Consider the following 27,359-nt stretch of genomic DNA (forward strand, 5'->3'; position numbering starts at 1 on the left):
AATGTCTTATTGCAGCTAAGCAAGCTGAAAACTAATAATCAACTAGTCTTATGGTCTAGTCGTATTCTACTTTACTTGTTAATGAGAGCTCTCATGTTTGACTTACATAGATGACACATTATATTTATATTGAGTTCAATATCTAGTTAGTTGCTGGCCTATTGTGTGCCGTAGCCCAATTCCCCTCACCCCCCCCCCCCCCTCCCTCTTTTCTCTTCTTCTTTCCTCCCCCTTTTAGGTCATCTCCAATTGAAGGGGCAAAACATAGTTCAGTCTAGAATTATAGCCTTGCAAAAAAAATATTTATAAATGAACGAAAACCTCTGCCTCAGCTCCTACAGATCAAAGCTAGGCCATAAAATGTTGTTTGAAAAAAAAAACTTTTCTGTATTGGTCAATTTATTTGAATTACTACTCACACCATATTTTTAAAAAAGGTTATCCGGACATGATTTTTGAGTGCCAAGTATCGCCAAATGAGTAAGTCTCTAGATTTCTTATCTTCATGCAATCTTAATAATTTTTTGGATAGGACTTTTTGGTGACATGTGCCACTAAATGTGTAAGTTTCCAGATTTTTTTTTTTATCTTTATGTAATCTCAATAATTTTTTAGATATGATTTTCGAATAACACGTGTTGAGAAGTAATTGGTTATGTAAATTTCTAATAGAATTCTTGTCCATGTGGCATTTCTTTATTTTCAACTTACAGTACTTGAGGTGAATAGAATGTGAAATTTTGAATTAAAATTTGGTTACTTTTTGGTAATTACCGAAGACTAATCTTACTAGGAAACTTTACAGTGCATTAAATTCTTATTTTTGGGATTGACATTTTCACTCTGCCACTGAATGTGTCATCTTTTTGTGTGGCACTGGTATGGAAATCAATTTTGGCCATCGACGATTCAAATTAACAAACATGCCAGGGGCATGTTAGAAACCTGTTCATGAGCAGGTTACTAAACTTGTCTATTCCCTTGGCTTATATATAACAAGGTATATTTGGATTCATCACTTAACAAGTAAACATATTCACTGAAAAATACCACGCCATATAATAAGGGTTGCAACAAACCCCATTGTAATTTACATCCATCCAATGTCTGTTCTAAGACCAACTCCAACCTTTGGAGTAAGTCTCAAATTTTCTCTTCTGTTCCCCGCCACCTCCCCCCTGGCGCCCCACAATTTCATTCTAATCCTATAGCTAAAATGGAGTTAAGTGTTAGAACTAAAAAAAAAAAAAAAAAAAAAAAAAAAGGAGCCAAATTCCGCCCAAGATTTAGGCCAAACTCAATGGTGGAGCCCATATGTCTATCGATATCACCCACGTGGGCTTGTCGCCCACTTGTCCAATGCAATAATGAGCCTAACAATTTTATTTTTGATCAGGCAGCCAATTTTAAACAGGTCGTTGGTTGATCCAACGGTCCACGTTCAAACTTTTTTTTTAGTTTTATATTAATATATTTATACATTTATTGAATCCAACGGCTGAGATCGAATATAATTAAATCTAATGGTAAAAAAAAAAAAGATGTAACGACCCAAAGTTAAATTCAACACTTAAATAATTAAACAAAATATTTAACTCAGAATTCACATAAAAATCTATACATCTCTATCATGTGTTTCATTCTTTCATAGTGTTTCATGAGTTTCATGTATCCATTTAGTAATTTTTCAATATTTAAATATTTTTAGGTTAAAATGTTCATAAAATTAATTTAGGATAGTCTACATAAATTTTTTTTAAGTTAATTTAAAAAAAAAAAAAATTAGCCTAAATTCATTATTTAATAATCTGGGGCTAAAATTTTCGGCCAGAAATGTTGGAGCAAAAAAGATGTTTTTAGGTCAAAACCTAAATTTTCTGAGCTAAAAATATTAAGTTTTAACCTAAGGGTTAAAGATGATCTAACAACATTCGGAGTTTTTTTTTAATTAAAAAATGAAATGATTTTTATTTTCTTTCTGCAAATCTAATTGATCATATCTTGGAAGCTTTTAAGAACTATGGTCCCATTGCAGATCGCAGCAGACCAACTTATCAGCCTTCCTTTAGGCTTTTTTTTCCAATATCTCTAACTCGGACACTGTAGTTTTGCTCACCCAAGAGGAAAAAAAAATCGTACTTATTTAATTAAATTATCTCCCATTTAGTATTGAGTCAACAGGTTACGTTAATAATTTAATTTGATTTGCATTTGTTAACTCATTTTCATTATAATCACTCAGTATTATGGTCTGATGATATTTTTCTTTACTTGGAACTTGGAAATGAGAGGTTTTAGATTCCAATCTCATGAACGGCGAATTCGATACCAAATTAGGTTGCCCATTATGTGATTTAACCGAACTTTCCCTCCCCTTAGTATAAAAAATATTGATGTACTTAAAAAAAAAAAAAAAAAAATTAAAAAAAAAAAAAAAAAAAAAAAACTCGTATGAATCAGTTGTCTAATTAATCTAATATGGTCTTTTCAAATGAGTTTTTGAAGTTTAATAATTAATTATTTCTCAATGATTGTGGTATGCCTTACATCTCTATAAGCTAATTCAAAAGAAACTTCATAGCAATCTGTCTGCAACCATGCATGTTATAATATACGTAATCTGTTTAATAGGAGACATAAATCAATCACTGGTTTAATATATCTTAAAGAAACTATATATATAGCTAGTCGTTTCCTATATATTAATATTTATTTACTTTTCTGATTCATGACATGGAAACGGAGTAGGATTCTTTCCTCTCTTTTTTTTCTCTTCTCTTCCTTCCTCTCATATTTGAATGGTCACAATTAAGTTACATCAACATCTCATTTTAATTTTTCTATAGAAAGAAAAACAAAATGAAAAGTGTGAGAGGAGGAGAGAAAATGAGAGGAGAATACGAGGGCCGAGAATCCTACTTACTTGTCCAATCAATTATTGAAAATATACAGTTTTCACAAGTCATCACTTCCATCAGACTTACTTGTTCAATTTTCTTGAGCACTTACAAGTTGTCTTACACATAACCGTTGAATTTAATTTATTAGCTTAAACTAAGTGACCGAAAACCGTTGGATTTGATCCAAGACCAACAGTCAAATGTGTCGGCACTGGATCCATGTAGAAACTGGAGAAGACTTGCTTCTGGTTGCGTTTTGTTCTTTTAACCCAAGACAACTAAAAATCAACCACGTAATTAAAGGACAATGTAGAATTGATCATCAAATGTGCTCTTCATTTTTCGCCGACAACCAATCTGGTGAAGCTTATGAATATGAAATCAAACTTCGAAATTAAAGATCAGGGTTTATCATTTTTATGAACCAAGTTAAAACTTGGTAACGGTTGATTGTTCAGAGCAACTGTGACATATGGCACAAGTAAGTAACCAGCTGAAGACTAAACATTTTTCAAAGCCCAACACCAAAATATAAAACCCCAAGGTTAGGTTTACTACTTTAGTAGGAAAACTCAAAGTTAAATTGCCATTTGAACTGCTAGTGGTCCTGGATACAGCAATAGGGCTTGCAGACATGTAACTTTAAGTTAACCCTAGGAAGGTGGCTGAACGTATGCGTATTCTTAATTAAAGGCTGCTCTAGCTAGGTAGTATAAGAACACAAATAACAACTTAGAATGTTAGTGGTCCAAATTCAAGATCTTATCTTAGATCTTTATCTTTAATTTGTGACACATTTCTTGAACAAGTTTAAGATGTTTCTGCCATTGTAAGGATCAGTCCATCTGATATGCTGCGCCGGATTTTGAACAGAGGTCTAGCTAGCTAGCGTAGGTCTATGTCTATACATTGAAGGAAATACGACCGACTGAGATAAAGTCCTCCCAAAGTTCAATTTACTACTCTATATGGTAGACCGTATATGGCTCCTTAAAATTACCACTGCGAAGCTCTCATTAATGCAAATTGAAAAGAAACGTGCACAACTATTCAATGTGGACCACCAGAGACTCTTATTGCAATTTGTATATAACATTTGTACTATCTCTCAGATAGAGATGTGAACTAGCGTCCTATCTTTATGAGAGAGAGGGTACAAATGTGGTAATATATACAAAATATTAAAAGTCTAATATTACTCTTAATTGACTAGAACATTTTATCATCATTATGCAAGTTTTTTATTATCATTATGCTAGTTTTTTATTATCATTAATTTTTTTAGTACAACGGTATATTTTACACTAAGGAGAGGGGGAGTTCAGCTAAATCATATAATGGGCAACCTAATTTGGTATCGTATTAGTCATCCACGAGATTTGAACCTATGACCTCTCACTTACAAGTGAAAAGGAATACCACCAGACCATAGTACTAAGTGGCTTTTATTATCATTATTGGGATACTTGACCTATTGTCCAAAATTCAAACCAACTAGTACAGTATTTGATATGGTTATATTCATATATATTTTATCATCTATTTCCTTTGGACTTTGTATATTCGAATGAGGTAAATGCACTAATTTATATTGTTTTTATCTTTGGGCATTCAATACCAGAGTTATGCAATTTCGGGCATATATACTGTAATTTCAATGGAGCAAGAGTGTATTTAACTACGTCAAGGCATATGCATTACAATAAGAACTGGAAACATATCGGTTTTAGAGATCAAAGGAACATAAGAATGCTATTCAATGGATTTAAGTAAAAACATAATTATTTGTTTTATTATTTCCGTTTATTTTCTTTTTATTTAATAAGAACTTAAAGTCCATTAGTTAGGACTTTAGTGGGTCTTTAATTGGAATTTTGTAGGCTTTTGTTAGCTTTTCTAAGCTTTGCCATGGGTAATGTAAGGAGGCTATTTCTCCTTACTAGAATTACTTAGTTATTAGTCCACCAGCCACAAAACATCAACAAATATTCACATAAGGGCTGCGGCAAAGAAGGGCAAAAGGAAGAGCTTTTTTGTTTTTGTTTTTTTTTTTTTTTTTTTCCTTTGCTAGGGCAAATGTCGATGCAAATTTTTGCCGTTTTCAGTCTTGACAAAAATGCACCTGCAAAACAATCAACACCTTTGATCAAAGACCTAAGCCTCACGCGCCCACGAGGTGGGAGTGGGGTGTTTAGGTCAACGGATCTCCGATGCCTAAGTTAGTTTCTCTGAGAGAGTAAAGTGTTTAGGGCTTTTTTAAGGTTGCAAAAGCTCTCAAAATTGGGTAGAATATGGGGTATTTATAGGGCTAGGGCCGGCCATATAGTGTTTAATAGAGAGATATTCTCTAAATATTCCCAAGATATTAAATAGGAAATAATATCTTGAGATAATGGTGTAATTATCCCTAATTTATTTAAATTAGGATTACTTACTTGATTGGAGTCAATCTTCAATTAGGAATGAATTAAAGATAGGATTTGGGTAATTAATCCTTATCTTTAATTCCTTGCCAAAGGCAGGTGAGCTGTGGGCAGTCGTATTCAGCTGTTGAGACCTCTAAGGGTGTGAGCTGCGCGTGGGAGCATATGAGAAGCCTGCCCATTTATTGAGGGCAATCTTGTCTTTTTTGAATAAAAATCCACGTGTCACCTCTAGAATATTTGGGATTATTTTAGGCTCCACAGCTACGAGGTAGCCTGATCATGAATACTTAATTGCCTTGTGGTATTCTTATAATCAAGTTTTTCTTCTTGATTATCTTTTGCTAATCGTAATGCTCTTGATTTTTATTTAGATGTTTGATCACCATCTATGTTTTAAATGATTTGATTTGATGCAAGTTAGAGTAGATGCCATACTTAACTTGAGTTTAGCTTCTTGCAATTGATACCATAAACACCTATTTGTAGATGCCATGCAATGAGGGTTTGTGTGATTTTCCAATGATTTCCATAGAGCTTAATGGGTTCTTGTTTAAATTCATCTAGATGTCATAGAGGGTTAACATGTAAGAATACTTTTGATGCAACCAGATGCCATGACCATTCAATAATTGTGGGAAAACGATCATCAATATTAAGGGATTACTTGAGCATAACATATTAAGGCAATGAAGTAGAATTGGTTACGGAGCATTCGGATGCCCTAGGTCTTATTTTCGTATGTTTCAATTTATATTTACATGCATTTTATTTTCAAGCTTTAATCTATTTTAGTTTATTCAAAATATCATATCTTTTCCATTAAAGCTTCTCCACTATAATTTGTTTCAATTTAGTTAGTAAGAATTTTTAGAATCAATTCAATCCCTATGGAACAATATATGTGCTTCAATACTATACTATCATCCAATTTGTATGCTTGCAATCACAAAAATTTGAGACTTGATGAGGTTAATTTTGGTCATCTAATTTTCGCAACAAGTTTTTGGCGCCGTTGATGGGAATCGAAATTCTAATATCGGATTGTGACATCTTTTAGTTGGTTTAGGTTTAATGTTAATAGTCAGTTTTTTTCAATAATAGATTATTTCCTAAGTCTCTTGTTTAGCTTACCCATTGTTTTATTGATTTTGCATAAAATTGGAGCTACTCGACCTTGCTGCTGATACTAAAATTCAAGTTTGGGGGTGCATTCTCATCTACATCTTCACTTGCCACTCCTCCTTTAAACCCGAAAAGTTTCTCTGTCCAAGGGCATTCTTTTTCTGTACCTTTGTTGTCTATTTTTGTTTTTTTTATCTTCATTTTTTTTTCAGTCCTTTTGTTTTAGTTATGAAAAACAAGAAAATACATAAAATAATAATAATAATATTCAAAAAATCCAAAGATGTTTTTTTTTTTAGTCTTGTTCTTAGTGGCTACTTCCTAATTCAGCGATGAGATTCGGTTTTTAGGTACATAACTTTCAAGAAATTTAAGCTTGACATTAGTTCTTTACATTATCTTTGTTTTAATTATATGTTTGATGATCATGACTTGGAAAATTTATATGCACATAGCCTTGTTGGTGTGAAATTAGAGCATGATTTAAAGTTTCATATGTGAATCTAGTGAGCTTATGTAATCCTCGTGAGCTTTTGAGCCTATTTTATGATTGAACCACTATGCATCAATCTCATTTATTCTTGTGTGCATGATCTCATTTTTACATGTATCTCTAGAACTTGCTTTATATCTCTCAATTCACTCATCAATTCATATAATAACTTGGAAAGGATATAGACCATTTTTGGATCGTCTGAGCTTTTCATGCCTACATTATATGCTAATTTTATCATTAGTAGCCCTTTGAGCCTTAAACTAAACCTTTTCTTTGTTAGCCACATCTCTTTACCGTGCTCCTATATTGGAGTTGAGCTCTTATGCATATACATATTCTTTATTATTTTGAGAAAGTCCTACAGAGAATGTGCTGTTGGGGTTTTGTTTATATAGAAAAATGGATGGAGAGTGTGTGCTACATTGAAATGTCAAAATGAGGGGTGTTGTAGCATTGTATATTCAAGCATGATTAAAAAGAGGGAAAAGATCAAAAATCTGTAGGAAGCGTTGTAGTATGGGTTTCATTCATTTATCAAAAGATTGGAAAATATTGGAGTACTAAGGTGTTGAAATGTATTATGTACAAACAAACTTCTAGCATACTGAAATTCTTAATGTTCATGGTTATCATACGTAAAAAGCTTGAGTATGCAATTGCATAGTTTGGAGGAATAGCTTGTGATGCAAAGTTCATATTTCCAGTTGAAATTGAGATGGGGTGCTACTGTTTTTGGCTTGCTCTAATGTATACTTTCTCAAAAATTTTGAATTCCACAACCTTTCTTTCAAGAGCCTATTATCCTTAGCCCCATTACAAGTTAGTTCGATTCAAATATGGTTAACACTTTCAAAGTTATTTACTCACTCTCATATAGTCACACTCATAAATGTTTTATCCTCTTAAAAGTGAGATTAAGACATCATAAAACACAATAAAATACTCACACACACACGCACTCTTATTGACAAGCTTTACAACTTTCATGAAGGGGTCAACTCTGAAATCCGACACCAAAATCCATAAACCTTATATTTATATTTAACCATCAATTGTCGATTACGCTTTGTTCTCTCACTGAAATATGAGTCGATGTTACATAGTTATTAGAGACTTTATGAACTCTGAGTAATATTTTTAGGGTAAATGACATTTTACCCCCTCAGGTTTCGGTGCAATTGCAACCTTACAGAACATCTTTAAAACATTTCATTCTCATACATTTCGGTGCAATTGCAACCTTACACAACATCTTTAAAACATTTCATTCTCATACATTTATTATTATTTCATTTCAATTTTATACATTCGCTAAAAAATTAGTTAAGTTAACCATTAAGTGATGACGTGGCAAATATGAGGTCCTCATTTATGCTAACGTGGATGCCAAATGTGTGCCACGTGGCCAAACAATTAATAAAAAAAATTTAAATTTAATTTGAATATTAAAATATTAAAATAATTAATTTAAAAAAATCACAAATCTTCATCTTTCCCGCCCGAGCAACCCCTTCTCCTACCACCACCCTCTTCCCCACCTGAGCCACCCTTCTCCCATCACCACCCTCATCACTTCCGCACCTCCTTATCTAACCAAAAATCCCAAATTCCTCATTTTCGCATCTAATTTGATTCGAATTCCCGTTTTGCGGTTAAACCTTAGATCCCAAATACAAGTAATTCAATTGGATGATGGGTCTTAGGGAAATCTCCAGGCCCTAGTCATCTTTAGAGATGCCCGGAGCCTGAATCGAGCTCCTCCTCGATCTCCAAAATAGCATCGTCCATGGGCGCAGTGTCAAGTGGATGGTTAGGCCAGGCTTAAAGGGGTCGGGTTCAAAGATAGGGCGCCAGGAGCCCGAGTCGAGCGAGTCATTTAAAGCTGAGTCAGTGGCGGTGGCGAGTCATCTGGTGAGGTGGGGGGAAAATTGGGGGTCTTTGGGTTGCTCCAGGCTTTGTGGATGAAGAAATTGATGGTGGTGGTGCTAGAGAAAGAAGCTTGGTGTGGAAGTGCTGGGGGAAAAGGGTGGTGATTGGGGATGGTGTTGGTACTAAAGGGAGAAGCTTAGTACGGAAGTGATGGGGAAGGGGGTGGTGATGGGGGACGAGGTTGGTGATGGGAGAAGGGGTAGCTCGAGTGGGAAGATGAAGAATTTGTGAATTTTTTTTATTTTTTAATTAATTATTTTAATATGTTAATATTTAAATTAAATTTTAAATTTCTTATTAATTGTTTGGTCACGTGGCACACATTTGGCAGCCACGTCAACATAAATGATGACTTCATATTTGCCACGTCATCACTTAACGGTTAACTTAACCAATTTTCTAACGGATGTATAAAATTGAAATGAAATAATAATAAATGCATGAGATTGAAATGTTTTAAAAATGATGTATAAGGTGCAATTGCACCGAAACCCAAGGGGATAAAATGTAATTTACCTATATTTTTACTAACAATAAAACTATGAATGTAGTATCAATGATCCAAACTGTTCATCTTCCTGATTCTTCTAAAATATCATGTTTTCAAAAAAGAAAATTTGACAAAGAAAAAAATAACAAGCATTTATATATATATATATATATATATATATATATATATATATTCACTTGTACATTAAATAATATTTATGTGATACTTGAAAAACGAATGTGTTTTTATGTTTTGAAGTAATATTTATGTGACAACGTGGTATGTATATACTAACTTAGTATCATGTTTTTCATTTGATTATTTATTGGTTTAAAATGTATTTTCTTTAACCGGTAACGAGACAGTTATATTACCCCATTAATATTAATGGCTCGAGTTTAGGTCATATTACTCGTTTATTTTAACAGGTGTTACACGACACGACTCGTCAAGATATCGGGTATGATACAAAAACGACATGGACACAAGAAACACAACATGAGTGCTAGGTCTAGGCTTATATATGTGCGTCATAAGTGTGAAAACCTAGCCAATAAAGTGACATAGTGTAGCTAAATGGGCCTTTTGGGCTTTCTCAATTAAATTGTACTACACAACTTGAGGTACAAGCGTAATAGGTCAAGGCCCATGGACCTAAGAACCCAAAACTCACTTTTAAGGTCCAATATGATGTCTTACGTATGTACCGTACGAATATTTAATTACGTAACTAAATGAATCGCAAATTGGGGGTCCTCATCCAATTCCAAATTGGAAGCAAAATGGGAGCAAATGATACGAGAAGATGAGGAGTCTGATGAAGAAGTTCAAGTAGGGCGCAACAAACAAAACAGAGCAGCAGCCATGGTGTGTCAGCCAACTGAGGAACAACCTTAATGGGGTGGCTCTATTGCTCGTTGCTCTTACAAACCACGAAACAGAGCGATGTCACATGTCAATCTGATGAACAACTACTTCAACCCTCACTCGGTGTACACAGAAGAGGATTTCAGATGTCGCTTCCAGATGAGGCATCATGTCTTTGAGCGTTTACTTCGTGATGTCCAGCAGGTCAATCCATACTTTTGATAGAAACGGGACAGAGCAAGTCGCCCTGGTTTCTCACCTCCTCAGAAGGTTACTGCTGCACCCCGAATGATGGCCTATGGCTCCCCAGCTGATTTGATGGATGAAACCCATGGTATGTCTGAGTCTACAAGCCTTGATGCTCTTGAACAATTCTGTGACATAATTATTTAGGTTTACAAAGACGAGTACCTCCGCGAGCCAAATTAAGAAGATCTGAATCGGCTCATTCGCAAAGCTAAAGGTTGTGGGTTTCTAGGCATGATAAGGTCATTAGATTGCATGCATTGGGATTAGAAGAACTGTCCCATCGGATGGCAATGAGGCTTTAGCGGAAGGTCGAGAAAGCCAAGTGTTGTGTTAGAGGCGATTACCTCATATGACACATGGATCTGGCATGCTTTCTTTGGAGTCCCAGGATCCCAAAATGACATTATAGTTTTTGGGCGTTCACCCTCTTCAATAGCTTGACGGAAGGTAAAGCACCTCAACTTGACTACTACATCAACAACCGTCAATACAATATGGGGTATTACTTGGCAGATGGCATCTACCCAAAGTGGGCGACACTTGTCTAAGCAATTCCAAACCCTAGGAATGACGCAGAAAAGTTGTTTACCTTACACTAAGAGGCATACCAGAAAGATGTTGAGAGAGCTTTCAGTATTCTACAAGCACGGTGGAAGATTATTAGCGAACCCGGCAAGAGGGTGGAGTTGAGAAAATTTGGACTCCATCATGATGTCTTGCATCATATTACACAATATGATAGCGGCGGATAAGCGAGATGGGTATATTGATGGAGAGTCCAATGACGACCAAGAAGATCCAAATAGGTCAAGAAGGGCTCGTGCAAAAATATATGATGCGCCTAATTTGCCTTTCAATCCAAGAACCGGTAGTATCTCTATAAATGAGTACATAAGGCTATAAAATGATACGTTCTCGTGCCACAAACAAGTACCTACAACAAGATCTTGTTGCACATCTTTGGGCCAAAAGAAGCATGGAGTAGGCGTTTAAGTTTTATGTTGTTAAATGTTTTTAAAAATGTTGTTTAAGTTTCATGTTGTTAAATGGTTTTTTTATGTTGTATAACTTGTATGTTGGTTAATGTTATTTAATGTAGTTTAATATTATTTAATGTTGTTTCATGTTACTTAATTTAATTTAATGTTGTATAATGGCTTAGGAAGTTATAGGAAAAAAATATAATTTAAAAAAAATATGAAACAAATTTTGTGAAATACAAGTTATGGGATAAAAATAAAATAAAACAAATTTTGTGAAATAGAAGTTATAGGAAAAAATTGAAGTTAAAAAAAAATATGAAACAAATTTTGTAAAATAAAAGTTATAGGAAAAAATAGAATTAAAAAATAATAATAAAATAGAATTTAAAATAAAATAAAACAAATTTTGTCAAATAGAAGTTATAGGAAAAAATGGAATTTAAAAAAAATATGAAACAAATTTTGTAAAATAAAAGTTATAGGAAAAAAATAGAATTTAAAAAAAAAATATGAAAAATAGAAGTTATAGGAAAAATTTTGTAAATAATAAAAAATAATAAAACTGTACAAAAAAAAATAAAAAAACATTCAAATGCAACGCCTAGCAGCTAGCTGTTGCATTTGAATTTTTTTCTTAAGCATTCCTGTCGGTTGTAACCGACAGGAAAGATGATTTTTTTGGCCAACCCTCGGTTAGAGACGGTTTTCAGGCTATTTTCAGCCCTCTGGCCCTCTAGACCCTTCGGTTGGAGATGGCCTAAGGATTCTACCTATCCAACTACTATAAATAAAGGCATAAGGGGTTGATACAACACACACCTCGGAATTACATATCTCTCTTCTCTCTCTGTTGTCACCAACCCATCTCCAGCTCTGCCTTTATACAGTTCAGTCAAATAGGGTTTTTCAACCTTAAAAAGAGAAAAAAACTGGGTTTTGCAGCATTGCCGTCTCACCACTGTGGCACCACCGTCAAGACCACTATGCTGGCCTAAAGCCCAGCCGCGTGGCGACAACCTTAGGACAGCATCATTCCGCACCTTGGACCGATCGTAGCAGCCTTTGGGCTTGTTACCACTGAACTACAGCCAGGCTTCGACCTGGACTGGATCGCACTACAGGCTTAAAGCCCCAAGCCCACACCCACATGCCTAAAGCCATGCTGGGCTTGTCCCTAATTGGACCTGAAGTCTCGGCCCACGCCAGCACGACCTATCGCCGCTGTTAGGCTTTTGCCTTGCCTCAACCCACATGTCACAAGCCTTTTGCTTGCTGGGTTTGTCTCTACGGCTCGTTGAACCGAAACCCAACTTCGGTTGTGGTTCCCTCGCACCACCCGTAAGCCAGCTTTGGGCTAGGGTGCAATGGTCTCGACCCATATCGCCAGCAGCCTTACTGGTGGGCCTCCCCTTTCTCAACCTGTGGCCTGCAGCTACCCGAGCCCAACATACCATTTTAGGGCTTTGCCCTACCCACGGCACCCAAGCCCACCGTACTTGGGCTATGGTTTTTCTAATCCAAAGATAATTTTAGGCATTTTAAATAATTTTAACCTGAATGTTATAATTAGTTTTGCTTCTACGATCAACCTCAAATAGTCCCAATATATTGAATTAAGACTAGCAGTCTATTAATCTAACAATTAATCCAAAATTATTTGCCTAAAGCTCACTTTTTGGCAATTAACGATTCAATAAATTATTTCATTTCTTTGAACCGTTGACTTTCTTTCATAGTCCCGAAGCACTCACACTTGGGTTCCTGAAGCAATCCACAAGTTCACAACACTTTATTGTATATTGTATTCTGTGTTCTTGCAGGTACCCCTATATATGAACTAACGTTCATAACTAAATTGAACATGTAGTTTCAAATTTATTGCCTTTAAAATCAGAAGTTGTCATTCAAAACTTACCACATGAAACCCGTAGCCTTCATGATTAAATTAAATCAATACATGTCTATAGAACCCAAATGTTCTACAATGTATGCCTATGGATTCCCATATGACTAACTATGTTTTGTTATACCCTTTGTTTAGGGACATGTCGAACTTAAACAAGCTCGATTTCACCGCTCTAGAAGTCTATGGAAGAAACTATCTAAAATGGGTTCAAGATGTGACGCTCTATCTTACTGCAAAGAGTTTTACTATCGAGGAACTCATCGACAATGAACCCGCTGACAAATCTATGAATGAATTCAACTCTGAAGTTTGTAAAATCCAATCACTGCTTAAGTTCTGTAAAGAGGACTTAACTAAATGGGATCTCCTGGAGAAGACCTATTCGACCTTCAATGCCACCAATATTGTTCGGCAGCAAGAATATAGAGCACAGAAGTTCACTAAATTTTTGGATTTGATTTTTGTTCTACTTCTCACTTAAAAGCAAACCAGTTTTTAATGAAAAATCATCAAGCTCGACCTACTAGCTTGAACACTCCGCCTGAAGTGCATGCGACCAATTCTAGCAGCCACAATCGACGGAAACCCTGTCGTGGCCGTGGTAATGGGCAACAAGGCCCACCGTGGGTCCAAGGTCCACCGAACAGAGGCCCATCCAAAGGAGGACATTTGACCCAGAAACGTCAACCCCTTGCCCCAGAAGCCCCAAACTTCCAGAACAAGGGAAAAGCTATCGTTCAATCAGATTCCACTGAAATGGACATGTGCTACCACTGTGGATCAAATGATCATCGGTCACACGTATAATAAGCTAACCCCAAGGCTATTGTCAAGTATCATTCCCGTCATTAGACTAACTTTGTGCATGTGGAACATCCCGAAGATGCTACTACAACTTTGGAGGTTTTGGATTTTAAGGAGGCATCCACTTCTATGGAAGAATAAAGTTTTATTTTTCTGAAAACATGTTAGGGTGTTTTTATACCCTTAGTGGCCGAACCCCCTCCTAAATTCTTAGGTTTATGGTTTAATTTTCGGATAATTTTTCCAAGTCTTTGGAATTATTTGTTTGGTTTTGGTTTGTTTTGAATTATGGATAGTTATTTTATGGATATTATTTCTCGAATTGATTAATTGAATGAATGGAATTATATTAATGCATGTGACTGATTCAATTAATTTATTTCTAGGTATGACTAGTGGGGAAGTTAGTTGTATGGCTGATAGTGTAAGTATGCACACCATATTGCATGAGAAATACTATTTTACTAACTTCATACTTAAGAATGCACCTCTGACACCCTCTTAGGCCCATCCAACCTAATAAAAGGATACGGAAAGACACGGATAATGTTGTCCAATGGTATTGAATTAACCATTAAAGAGGCACTCTATTCTCCACGTTCCAGAAGAACGTTGCTGAGTTTTAAAGATATTCGAGATAATCAATATCATGTTGAAACCACCTAAGCGAATGGTTCTGAATTTCTTTATATCACTTCTTATGAATATGGCCGAAAGCGTATTCATGAGAAGCTGGAACATCTCCCAAGTGGGTTGTACATAACAACCATTTGAGCCATCGAGACACACCATGTAGCCGGCCCTATGGCTGGGTTCCATGACACTCTCCTACTTTGGCATGATCGAATGAGACACCCCGGACGAGATATGATACGCCGTATCCTCAAAGTATCTCATGGGCATTACTTGAAATCTTATCCCAATCATCTGCTTTGCAAAGCATGTTCCATGGGGAGGTTGAACATTCAACCCTCAATTACAAAGATTATTCACGATCCCCTTAAGTTTGTTCAAAGGATTCAATGGGATATTTGTGGACCTATCCAACTGACCATTTAAATACTTCATGGTGTTGGTTGATGCATCGACACGATGGTCACATGTCTACTTATTGTCCACACGTAATGCTGCATTTGCAAAACTCCTAGCATAAATTATTAAGCTTAGGGCTCACCACCCTGATTATCCGATTAAGTCGATTCGATTGGATAATGCTGGAAAGTTTATGTCACAGACCTTTGACGATTATTGCATACATGTTGGGATTGATGTTAAACATCTTGTACCCACTGTTATCACCCAAAACAGCCTGGCAGAAGCTTTCATAAAACACCTTCAAATGATAGCTCAAACTTTGGTTATGAAAACCAACTTGCCAGTATCTGTCTGGGCCATGCAATATTGCACATATCTATGTTGGTCCCCTTGAGGCCCATCGCTACCCAACATCATTCACCGTTACAGTTGGTTACTAGATACGAGCCTGATGTTTCACACTTACGCGTGTTTGGGTGCACAGTCTAAATGCCAGTAGCGCCACCACTACGTAACAAAATGGGTCCTCAAAGAAAAATGGAAATTTATGTCTGTTATGATTCGCCATCCATTATTCGCTACTTAGAGCCATTGACAGAAGATCTCTTTACCGCACGTTTTATGGATTGTCACTTCGATGAGATAACCTTCCCGTCATTAGGGGGAGATAAGATCACTAACATTCCTGTAGAATGCTGTGAATTGTCATGGATTACTCCCTCTATGTCTCATTTAAATCCCCCCACCCCTTAGTCTAAAACTGAAGTGCTATGCATTCTAGATCTTTAGAGCATTGCTCAAAGCATACCAGATGCTTTTACTGATCTAGAAAAGGTGACGAGATCACATATACCCCTGCAAACGCACATGCAAGGATGAACGTACTTAACGTACGCTATAACACCACCTTGGAAGGCCGAACCGTCCCCAAAGGTGGGGCGGCCGCACTTCCCACACTGTAAGGTACACTAGTGGCTAGCCAATCACCTGCTCCTACCCTAAAGCATGGCAGGCTCCTGGTTCAAATGATTCATAACCCCAAAAGAGTAAACCGGCACAAACTAGTGACCCTAGCTTGAATCCGACCATTACTTACTCATCAGTTCCAACGTATGAGGTTATTTTAGATTATGGTGATATTTTAGATGAGACATACCCGCCTCCAAGAATCGTGAGATTTCGGTCCATTACACAGTATTGGATGAGGTTTGGAATCAGAGTGAGATAATTGTTGATGATGTATTCGCGTATACCGTTACTTCAGACATCATGCTTAGCGATGGCATTGAACCACGTTCCGTTGATGAATGTCTACGTAGAACGGATTGGTCAAACTGGAAACAAGCAATCCAGGTCGAACTCGATTCGCTCACGAAACGTAAGGTATTTGGGCCTGTAGCTCCTACTCTACCACATGTGAAGCAATGGGCTACAAGTGGGTTTTCATGAGGAAGCATAATGAGAAAAAATGAAATAGTGCCATACAAAGCACGCCTCGTAGCACAAGGCTTCTCTCAGCGCCCTGGGATTGGTTACGAAGAGACGTATTCCCCCGTAATGAACGTCATTACGTTCCACTACCTTATCAGTTTGGTAGTTTCCCAAAAACTGAATATGCAGCTTATGGACATGGTAACCACGTATCTCTATGGGGATCTAGATATGGAAATCTACATGAAAGTTCCAAAAGGACTTCTATTGATTGGTTCAAATAGTTCTAGACCACGGAACACTCTCTAAATTAGATTGAGGAGATTACTCTACGGATTGAAGCAATCCGAACATATGTGGTATAACCATCTGAGTGAATATTTGACAAGTTAGGGTTATGTGAACAACGAACTATGCCCATGCGTGTTCATTAAGAAGTCACATTCCGGATTTGTGATCGGTGCAGCTTATGTTGACGACATGAACCTCATCGGAACTCCCCCAGAGCTTGAGGAAATTGCCATTCACTTGAAATTAGAATTTAAGATGAAAGATCTTAGGAAAACTCGATATTGTCTCGGCCTGAGATCGAGCATTGTTTGGATGGAATCCTAGTACATCAATCAAACTACACCCAAAAGGTATTGTGAAGTTTTAATGAGGATAAAGTGAAGCCTTCGAGTACTCTTATAGTCGTTCGGACTCTAAATGCTAAACAAGATCCCTCTGTCCAAATGAGGATGATGATGAGATTTTGGAGCCTGAAGTTCCATACCTAAGTGCAATTGGTGCTTTATTGTACTTGGCTCAATGCACTAGACCCGACATCTCCTTCGCTGTTAATCTTTTAGCTAGATACAACAACGCACTTACACAAACACTGGAATGGTGTTAAAGACATTTTTCGCTACCTCAAGGGTACGACGGATTTGGGCTTGTTCTACACCCATAAATCCTCAAAAAAAGCCACTGCCCCTCTCGGTCCTCGGGTTGATTCCCATCTTGTTGGTTACGCAGATGCTGGTTATCTGTCTAACCCATATAGGGCACGTTCTCAAACGAGCTATGTCTTTACCATTGGAGACACCACTATATCTTAGAGGTCTACCAAGCAAACGCTAGTTGCGACTTCTTCGAACCATAATGAGATTATCGCCTTGCATTAAGCCTCGCAATAGTGTTTTTGGTTGAAAGCAATTATGGAATATATTCGAAGCACTAATGGTCTTACAATGATCTTTGAAGACAATGCAGTATGTATCGAGCAGTTAAAGAAGGGATACATCAAGAGAGACAACACCAAGCACATAGCACCGAAGTTCTTTTATTCTCACCAGCAACAACAGCATCAGAACATTGAAGTCAAGCAAATCCGTTCCCATGACAACCTGGCCAATCTCTTCACCAAGTCATTGCCTAAGTCTACTTTTCATAAGCTCGTCTAAGGAATCGGTATGCATAAATTATCTGAGTTGAATTGCTTGTAGTTCTCTTATTTGGAAGTTATGTCTAACTCAGGGGGAGTATCTTAAAGCATACTCGCTACAATTAGGAGCATTTTTCCTACTGGGTTTTTGCTACCTAACGAGGTTTTGATGAGGCACCCATCCTGGGATGATCATACTCCGTTGAGTTCACTACTTTCATCCTGTTTGACGTTTATTTTAGACATTATGCATACTTCTCACTTTCCTCCTTAGTCTATGGGTTTTCCCTATGCCTTGGGTTTTACCATAGCAAGGTTTTGTGAGTTTTACTACCCATGCATACTTACCTTCTTATATTTGAGACTCACATTCATCTGTTGTGTCGACGACTTCATCAACTATTCTACCTCATCTACTGAAGATCTGATGCGACGTTTTGTTTGAGTATTTACACACTCAAGGGGGAGTGTTGCAGTCCTATTGGATTTGTTTGAGTATTTACACACTCAAGGGGGAGTGTTGCAGTCCTATTGGATTAAGAATGTGATTGTGTTTATCCTAGTGTATCTAGGAGTATCTTGTATATTCCCTTTAGTAGTTTAGTTCCTAATAGAGATGTAATCCTATTAGGGTAAGGATTCTACCTATCCTACTACTATAAATAAAGGGGATAAGGAAGTGATACAACACACATCTCAGAATTACATATCTCTCTTTTCTCTCTGTTGCCGCTGGCCCCTCTCCCTCTCTGTCCTTTATACAATTCAATCAAATAAGCTTACAACAGAATTAGATAAAAGGAGAAGTGATAAGAATTGATCGAAAGAACTAAAATAAAAGTAGCGTTACTCATAGATTAAATGAAACTTGATATACACGTTTATAAGGTCGTCCTCGAGAGTATTACAAGGTAAAATACCAAATAGTAAAGGCTAAATAGAGATGCGGTCAACGGCCGGAATTTAGGCTTAGCAAACACAACCAAAACCGCAAATCCCATAACAACCATAACGACTAGACTCAGCCTCTCTCTCTCTCTGCTCTCCTCACCCCCGCCCTCTCTCTCTCCTCCCCGTCTAATCTAGCTAGTACGCTTTGTTTCTCTCTCTCTTCTGTGTCTCTCTCTCATGGCATTCTCCCATTCCTGGTTCGTCAGCAAAGCCATTAATGGGGGAGCCGAAATCTCCAATATCACAAGACGATCAGACGACGGCGGCAGCCACAACAATATCCTCGTCATCTACAGTCCCGCCACCACCGCCACTTCCCCGCCAGCAATCCTCCCTTCTCGAACCATGTCATAAAAAGAAAAGCAAAACCAAAGTCTTCCGCGTCTTTCGCTCTGTATTCCGATCCTTCCCCATCATCACCCCCACCTGCAAGATGCCATCACTCCCGATGGGCAGGCTCGACTCTAGCCGGGCCATCTCCTCCGGCACTCGGGTCAGCGGCACGCTGTTCGGGTACCGAAAGGGACGCGTGTCTCTTTCGGTACAAGAAACCCCTAGGTGTCTTCCGAGCCTTGTGGTGGAGCTGGCCATGCAGACAAATGTGCTACAGAAGGAGATGGGGTCAGGGATGGTCAGAATCGCGTTGGAATGCGAGAAGAGAGCGGACAAGGAGAAGACGAGGCTTATTGACGAGCCGGTGTGGACCATATACTGCAATGGGAAGAAGACAGGGTATGGAGTGAAGAGGGAGGCCACAGAGGAGGACTTGAACGTCATGGAACTTCTCAAGGCAGTGACTATGGGCGCAGGTGTGTTGCCCGGGAAGTCCGAGGTAGAGGGTCCGGATGGCGAAATGGCGTATATGCGGGCCCTCTTCGAGCGTGTTGTTGGCTCAAAAGACTCGGAAACTTTGTACATGTTGAGTCCTGAAGGGAATAATGGGCCTGAGCTCAGTATTTTCTTTGTAAGGATATGACGATATGATTCACCTGCATGCATGTACACTACTGGTACACTAGGGAAGAGGATGGTAGACTTCTTGGGAAATTTCTTCTGTGAATTAGGGTAGAAACAAGAATTATTACCTGACATAATGCGATCGATTAGATTGACGAAGTGAATATGAAGGCTGTCTTAATACAATTCTTTTGTTCATTAAGAAAGCTGCACAATTCTTAATTTGTTCGTCAATCTTTAACAATTTGCATTCTCTGCATTTCGTCTTCTGTCGGATTGAAGCACAAAATATCATCCAAGGGCGTCGTTGTGGAATTCTAAAAACGTGAAAAAGAGAATTCAGAAATCACGAATTAAACTTGCAAGCATATAAATCAATAGTAGTATAGATATACATGTAAGAATCCTATGTGGACTCAACTAGTTGTGATAAAGTAGAAGTAATATGTTGGTAATGCAAATCATTAGAGTTTGAATACGTGTAAAACCAACATCCTATAATTGAGGAAATACATCCAACATGCTTCTAAAGCCACTTCATACACAATTGGGATTTGGTGCAACGGGTGAACAACCAACCCTCCACGATAGATGGAAGTTGGCTATCATTGCATCGTATAAATGAATTCCCTGCTCATAGAAAAGTGTTCTACATTCGGGGTCTATCACCATTAGAATATAAAGGTCTCTAAATGAGTAGAAGAGTTCTTTTACAACCACCATGTCTTCAACAGGTAAGTCTTCTACTCATATAGATTAACATGTGATTTAGGGTTCATGTTAAGTTAAATTTTTGCTCCAACAATACAAGAACGAGATCGTATCCACAAGATTTATCTATATCCAAGTATCCAATATTTCGGCTTCAAGTTCTAAATTCTGTGGTCCATTTGATATGAGAAAATTGGTTCAGTGACAGTGGCTAAACTCCACTCGGTGTTTTCATGTTTTCTCATTAAAAAGGTGTTTGGGATCCTGGTGTATCTCCTTCCTCTCCCGCTTCTCATAACTGAACAGAGCAACAAGGTCTTTCGCCGTCTTTGTTTTCTTTGGTCGAGAACTCGTATAATTGGTGGCCGGAAAATTGCAAGAATAACAATTGTACTTATTTTGTGCATGTATATCTAGCCGGAGATACAAATTAGTAGGAATTTATTTCAAGTTAATATGAACCTTCTCTTTGGATACAATTCCAAGTTGTTTGATTTATTGCTTGTATTTTTCAGTATATTGGATGGAGGAGATTTTTTTTTTTTTTTTTTTTTGGGGTCAATGGTTTGTTAAAAGAAGTCCAAATGTATATGTTGACCCTAAAAACTACCAAGCCTACGTGGCACTCAGGCCGAGTAACTAATGAGCTAACTACGTCCTTCGGTTGATGCAGGGCATGCCAACTCGTCGGCCGAGCTTGGCCGAGGAGTACAATTTGTTGATGTTGCGTTGAGCGCATTGCTGACTTCTTGATCTTGCGATTGTGGCCAAGGAAGGAACAAGTCTCGGCCTTCGGGTTCTCGAGCCTGACGACAAGGCTGCTAGTTCTGCAAAGTTCACGAATCGTCGGCGCCAAATTTGGTCACAATGATTATATTCGTAAGAGTATAAGCACGTTGAATTGACACCAGACTATATGGACACAAGTACTTAAAGGAGATGTATGTCTTGATGGTAAATGTGGTTCAGCCGTCAGAATGCCGAACTCTGAAACTCACTTATGAGTATCCAATCATAAAATCACTCGGCGTTCAATGTGCCAAATGTTGTAACTTGTAACACCTTACCTCGCCGAGAAGGCTAATAAGATGACCTCTGCCAATAAGGATTCGGAAACTCTTCTCGACCAAGACTTTAATAGGTAACCAATCGGCCTCGACGCAGTGCTGTTTATCCAAACTGAAGGTGCTCCTCGGTCGGCTGATTCTACAGCAACAGTGCTGTTTATCCAAACTGAAGATGTTCGCCGGTTGCCTTCACAGTGCTATTTATCTAAACTGAAGATGTGTCGACGGAAAAAGAAAATAAAAAATCTCAAGATGTTTGAGAGGTTTGCACAGGGCAATTGTGTGTTGAATTGGAGGGGGTTTGAATGATGCACTTTGCTCTCTATTTATAGCAAGAAATCCTCTTTAAGATCGAGTTGAAACCATTTTCAGACTAGGACTTCTTATTCTGATCCAACCTTATGTAGACTAATCCTACTCCTATTAGGACTTTGAACTCACCCCCCCCCCCCCTTTTTCAGGCCGTATTCATTTCTGGCCAAGAATCCTCATTATATTAGGACTACTTATCGTACCAGGACTTCGACCCTTCCGCTTTTATCCAAATCACTCCTTCTTGCAATAGGACTCAACCGCCTAAACTGAGCGGCTTAGGAGCACCAAACAGCCCATAGTACATTTAAAAAAGCTTTGGGCCGAACACAAACCTACGCTCGGCCCAATAATATTATTTTGGGCCCAAACACATTCTCATGTTGTTAAAGAAAATTGTGACTAAATTGGAAGGCAAAATGAGAACCAACTGGTTGTAAGCTGACTGAATGACTTCTTTACACAACTTTTCACAAACACTCATAAACCTACGCTAGAACGTTATTTGTCAGTCAATTCCATCCAATTTTTTTTGGTGTAGCATTTAATCACTTTACATGATTGCCTATAAGAATAAGCTGGGCAACTGAGACAGATACATTGGAAGAAACTTGTTCCAAATCCCACCAAAAAGTCAATTGTTCAAAAAAAATAAAAAATCATCCAGCATGCCCTTACCACCATGGCAAGCTCAAATGTCATGTGATTCTGAACGTGATTGTGATTTTGATGATCCGTCGATAAAATTGCCGAAGTGAAGAACAAAATTTGGGCTAACTCAAGTACTGTAACGGTTTGGCAACAAAAGTGCGTGGAAGAATAGTCCACATTGGTTGCGTTAAACCAAAAGTTGATAAAAGCATTGTACAAATCAGCCAATTGGTTCTAAAAAGAAGAGGAAGTTCTACGTGTTAGTTTAATCAAGTTATAGGTGACAAAGAAGCTCCAAGAAGACTATGACTAGGCTTTCCATTATGGGTTTGAGAAATTTCGTTCGTTTCTCCATGGTAACAACAAGGGCTGTGATTGGAACAACATTTTTCCCTCATAAGTGGATGACATCATCATAAATGGTAGTACGTATGATGAGAACGAGCACCTAAAGGCTGTTCACAAGGCCCTCCAAGATCCTTAGGATAGAACCTGCCTTCTAATTATAATGGTCAAAGTTGTCTATTTAATTTGTACATTTTATAATCCGGCTAAGTATATTGTAATCTATTTGTTAACTCTAAAAACTACCAACCCTACGTGGTGCGCAGGCCGAATAATTAATAACCTAACTACATCCTTCGGTTGTGTGCAGGGCATGCCAACTTGTCGTCTGAGCTCGGCCGGGGAGTAAAATGCACTGCTGACTTCTTAATCTTGCTACTGCGGCCGAGGAAGGAACACGTCTCGGCCTTCAGGTGCTAGAGCCTGAAGATAAGGCTGCTAGTTTTGCGAAGTTCAATATTAGATTCGGCTTTCAATGTGCCAAATGTAGTAACTTGGTAACACCTCACTTCGCCGAGAAGGCTAATGAGATGACATCTACCAACAAGGACTCAAAAATCATTGTCGACCGAAACTTGGATAAGTAATCAATCGGCCGAGAAGCAGTGTTGTTTATCCAAACTGAAGGTGCTCCTTGATCGGCTGATCCTACGGCTCCAGTGCTATTTATCCAAACTGAAGATGGGTCGGCAAGAAAAAGAAAATAAAAATCTCAAGGTTGCTGGGAGGTTTCGCGTAAAGCGAGAGTTTGCGCAGGGAAGTTTGTGTGTTGAATTGGAAGGGGCATTTTCTGTTGCAGAGCACTTGTATTTATAGCATCATATTTTCTGATTGGCACAGCCTAATAATTTTGTAAAGTCCAACTGCAACTCAAACTCGTGGAAAGAAAATTTATCTTTATCAGAAGGCTATGCTTTAGACTGTTATCCATGCCTTCTCAAACAAAACAAAAGCCTATCAAGGCTTATCACATCATCATCAGAACTCCATCAGTAACCTTGCTTTATCCATTAAGACTCCCAATGCGACTATAAAGCCTTCTTTTTCCATGACATATGTCCAGGTGTAGCCATACATGCAAAGGAAATTACAATTTGATTGCAATATCAGCATATCACTCGAGATACCATCTTCCACCAAATACCACTTTGTATCAAGAGTCCTAATGATGCATGATTCACGTGGCCAAAGCAACACCACAAAAGAAAAACATATTCTCCACTATCCTATTTTGCATGCCTACCTGATGTGCTTTAGATAACTATATAGATAATTTTAATATATCATTTAAGAGACAAATATATGTTTAAAAAAAATTATAATGTTATCCTTTAAATAATAATTAAAAAATTATCTTAGTAAGTCCAACAGCTTAGAATTTGCTTATTCAACGGCCTCGAGCACTCGGGCCGATTGTGTAATTTTGAGTCCAAACATTGCCTCCCAGTTTCCTTGAATTTTGGCTCGCAAGCTGAATGGTTAAGGAAATTAATTGTTTGGTAGCTAGTAAACCTCGTTGTATCGCCGAAAAAGAAATTTTGCTTCCTCAGCAATGATACCCTTGTTCGACAATAATATTAATACCCCTGTTCTGCCATTGTGGTCTTTCTCGTCTACCACCGTTCTCTTACACAAAGCTCGGTAGAAACTGAGAATCCGTAGCTTGGCCTGCCATCAATCATAAATGTTGTAATCACTTTTTCCCTCGGCCAGACAGCGATTGGAGGTCTTTAGCCCACTTCTCATGGCACTCAGAGGATATAATGGGAACACCACCATCCATGGTGAACGTTAAGATCGGCACTGATGCCGCCAAATGGGTTGATGATACCGCCAAACTTACAACATAGCCCAGCAAACCCAGAAAAGAATCGATACCGCCGAACTCGAGCTGTAGGCCGAGGTGTGCCACCATTAAGGACATTTGACATCCTCTCCAAACCATCTGGGCTGCTTCCAATTGGAAATTGGCACGTCTGCCATGCCACAATTTCGTAAAACTAGAAAAATATGCCAAATAGGTTAGTACCGCTCGACTTGTCTCACAGTGCGACCAAGTTCAGAAACAGACTAATGCACCAAACAACTGACTAGGTGTCTTAAGCAGATTTTCGACGGACCAATTGAATTCGCGGAGACTAAGGGATTTGGTTGTCCTCTCGGTGCAATGCTGTGTATTCTCTCTTTAAACTGCTAACTGTCGCAATGAGACCTTCTTCATTGCCGAGCTCGGCTTACTATGTGGTTAAACCCGGTAACGAATTAACGCCGCCAACCAAGTCCACTCATCTTACGACGGCCGAGTATAAGATTTAAGTCGAGGGCCGGAGTTCGTCGAAATGGCAAGGTGTCGGCAGTTGTGGGATTCGGCCGAATGCAGTCTATCTAAAATTCTGAATGATCAGACCACCAATAATCGAGGACCGAGTAACCACCAAGATTGGGTAGGAAGTGAGATTCAATCGAGCTATACGGCTGAGGACAATCAAACCGAGAAATCACTGCTACTATTGGCCACTAATATAGACCACCCATATCGACTCTTTTATCGACTAAAGCCACCAATATTAACTTGGTTTTGTTTCTGGCCGTTGCTTGCGTGTATACCCAATATGCATTCCACCTGGTGTAACCAACTAAGCCACCAAAAATGGGGTAATGGTTGTAAAGCCCTTTTTACTAAAATTTGACGCCCACCGACTATTTGCTCACCGAGTACATACGTAACTCGGCAAAAACAACTCGTCAAATGAATCCTTCACTACGTTAGTAAACATGCTGTTTGTTATTCTCTTGACGCCGTCCTTCGGCATCGATATTTAATCACATGGAAGCCACTCATTATAGCTGCTGAATTCAAGTTACTCACTTGAGCTACAACCAAAAAATTTCAAATGGCAACAAAGATGGCTCGATCAAGCAACAGAGCTCTCGGATTTGCTGCGACAGTTGAAAACCGAACCTGTCCTTTCTGCATATTGGCCTATGTTTCATTCTTTGAGCAAAATGATCAATGGACTACCTTTTCTTTCCTTAGACGGTGCATCAAAAACCATGATCACTGAGTAGCAAATCATGGTTCCTTCTTTTTTCCTTCTCTTCTGTACCAATTATCAAATTTCACCAAGCAGCTCTTTTATGGCTCGATCATTCTCGGCAAGATTAAAAATAACTTTAACCGCCGATTGATTACCTCATGGAAATATCCAGCCACGCGACGGCCTACCACCTGGCACGGGTGGCCTTCTGCAAAAATATATTTTTAAAACCGAGGACATTTGCCGAGCATACCACTTATTATTTGTCGAATAAACATGGTGATCGTTGGTTAGCTTTCCTAACTTTCTCGATCAAGATGTACATACCGAAAACATTATTGAGCTCGACGAACACACCACTGCAATTTCTCTCGGCCAAGACTATTGAATAGGAAGTACCCCAAAAACGCTGCATGCATGCATTGAATGGCCCGCAAAAAATGGCCCATCCTAGTCATTTACTTTTGACCAGAAAACGATTGGAAAAAACAAGTATGCCTCCACTAAGCTTGGGACATCCACTTCACATGCACTGCTTTTTCACCGAATGCACTGCCAAAATGTTTTTAGTTGTCCTGTAACTCGTCAATCGCCATCAAATCTCTGCTTGTCTGCCCCCTATTTTCTTAAGTATCGACCTGAGCAGCCGAATGGTTAAGAAAATAAGTGTTCTTATTCAAATTTTTTTTAACAAAAGAAAACGAAAGTGGCCAAACTATAAAGAGGAGGAGGCCAACGATGCTTTATTCCAAGCCAAGATCTTTTAACATCAAAGTTTTCACTTTGAGTTTTTCTAAAGCCGAATAAAAGTTCATCTCCAAATATGTTTGGCTTGACAAGATTTTTTACCATCGGCCGCCGAATGTGTCGGACAATTATTATGCCCCCCCAGACATAATTACTTGGTTAATTTCGGCTTTTAACTCAAATAACTGAACTGAACGGGATTGCTCCATACCGGCTTTATTGCCAATAACCATATCGACTGTCATGATTTCGGCATCTAAGACCATGTCTTGGCCTTGTTTGTCATTGGAGCACTCCTTTGACGAATCATTTTATGAGTCGATTTTTGGCTCAGAAACTTGAATTTTTTCTTCTAGGCCTACCACACTTTCAGTCTCGACCGAGACAACAGGTGGCCTAGGTATTTCTTTAGTTGTCTCGGCAATTTCTTGAGGCTGAATTTTGATTGTTGCCAGAGCGAAAAATTGGCCCCCGGTCTTATGATCCAACCATTCTTCAAATGGAATTGATTTGAAC

The 27,359-nt window shown here is 38.3% G+C and overlaps 1 protein-coding gene across 1 annotated transcript; it reads left to right on the forward strand.

Moving 5' to 3' along the window:
* The first annotated feature begins 19,163 nt into the window (after window positions 1-19,163).
* LOC137744042 (protein MIZU-KUSSEI 1-like) lies at window positions 19,164-20,152 on the forward strand. Its single transcript, XM_068483905.1, has one exon. It carries the CDS (start codon window positions 19,233-19,235, stop codon window positions 19,989-19,991), a length of 759 nt encoding a protein of 252 aa, XP_068340006.1. The 5' UTR covers window positions 19,164-19,232; the 3' UTR covers window positions 19,992-20,152.
* The last annotated feature ends 7,207 nt before the right edge of the window (window positions 20,153-27,359 follow it).

The sequence above is a fragment of the Pyrus communis genome, chromosome 9, assembly GCF_963583255.1.
Source record: "Pyrus communis chromosome 9, drPyrComm1.1, whole genome shotgun sequence".
Lineage (NCBI taxonomy): Eukaryota > Viridiplantae > Streptophyta > Magnoliopsida > Rosales > Rosaceae > Pyrus > Pyrus communis.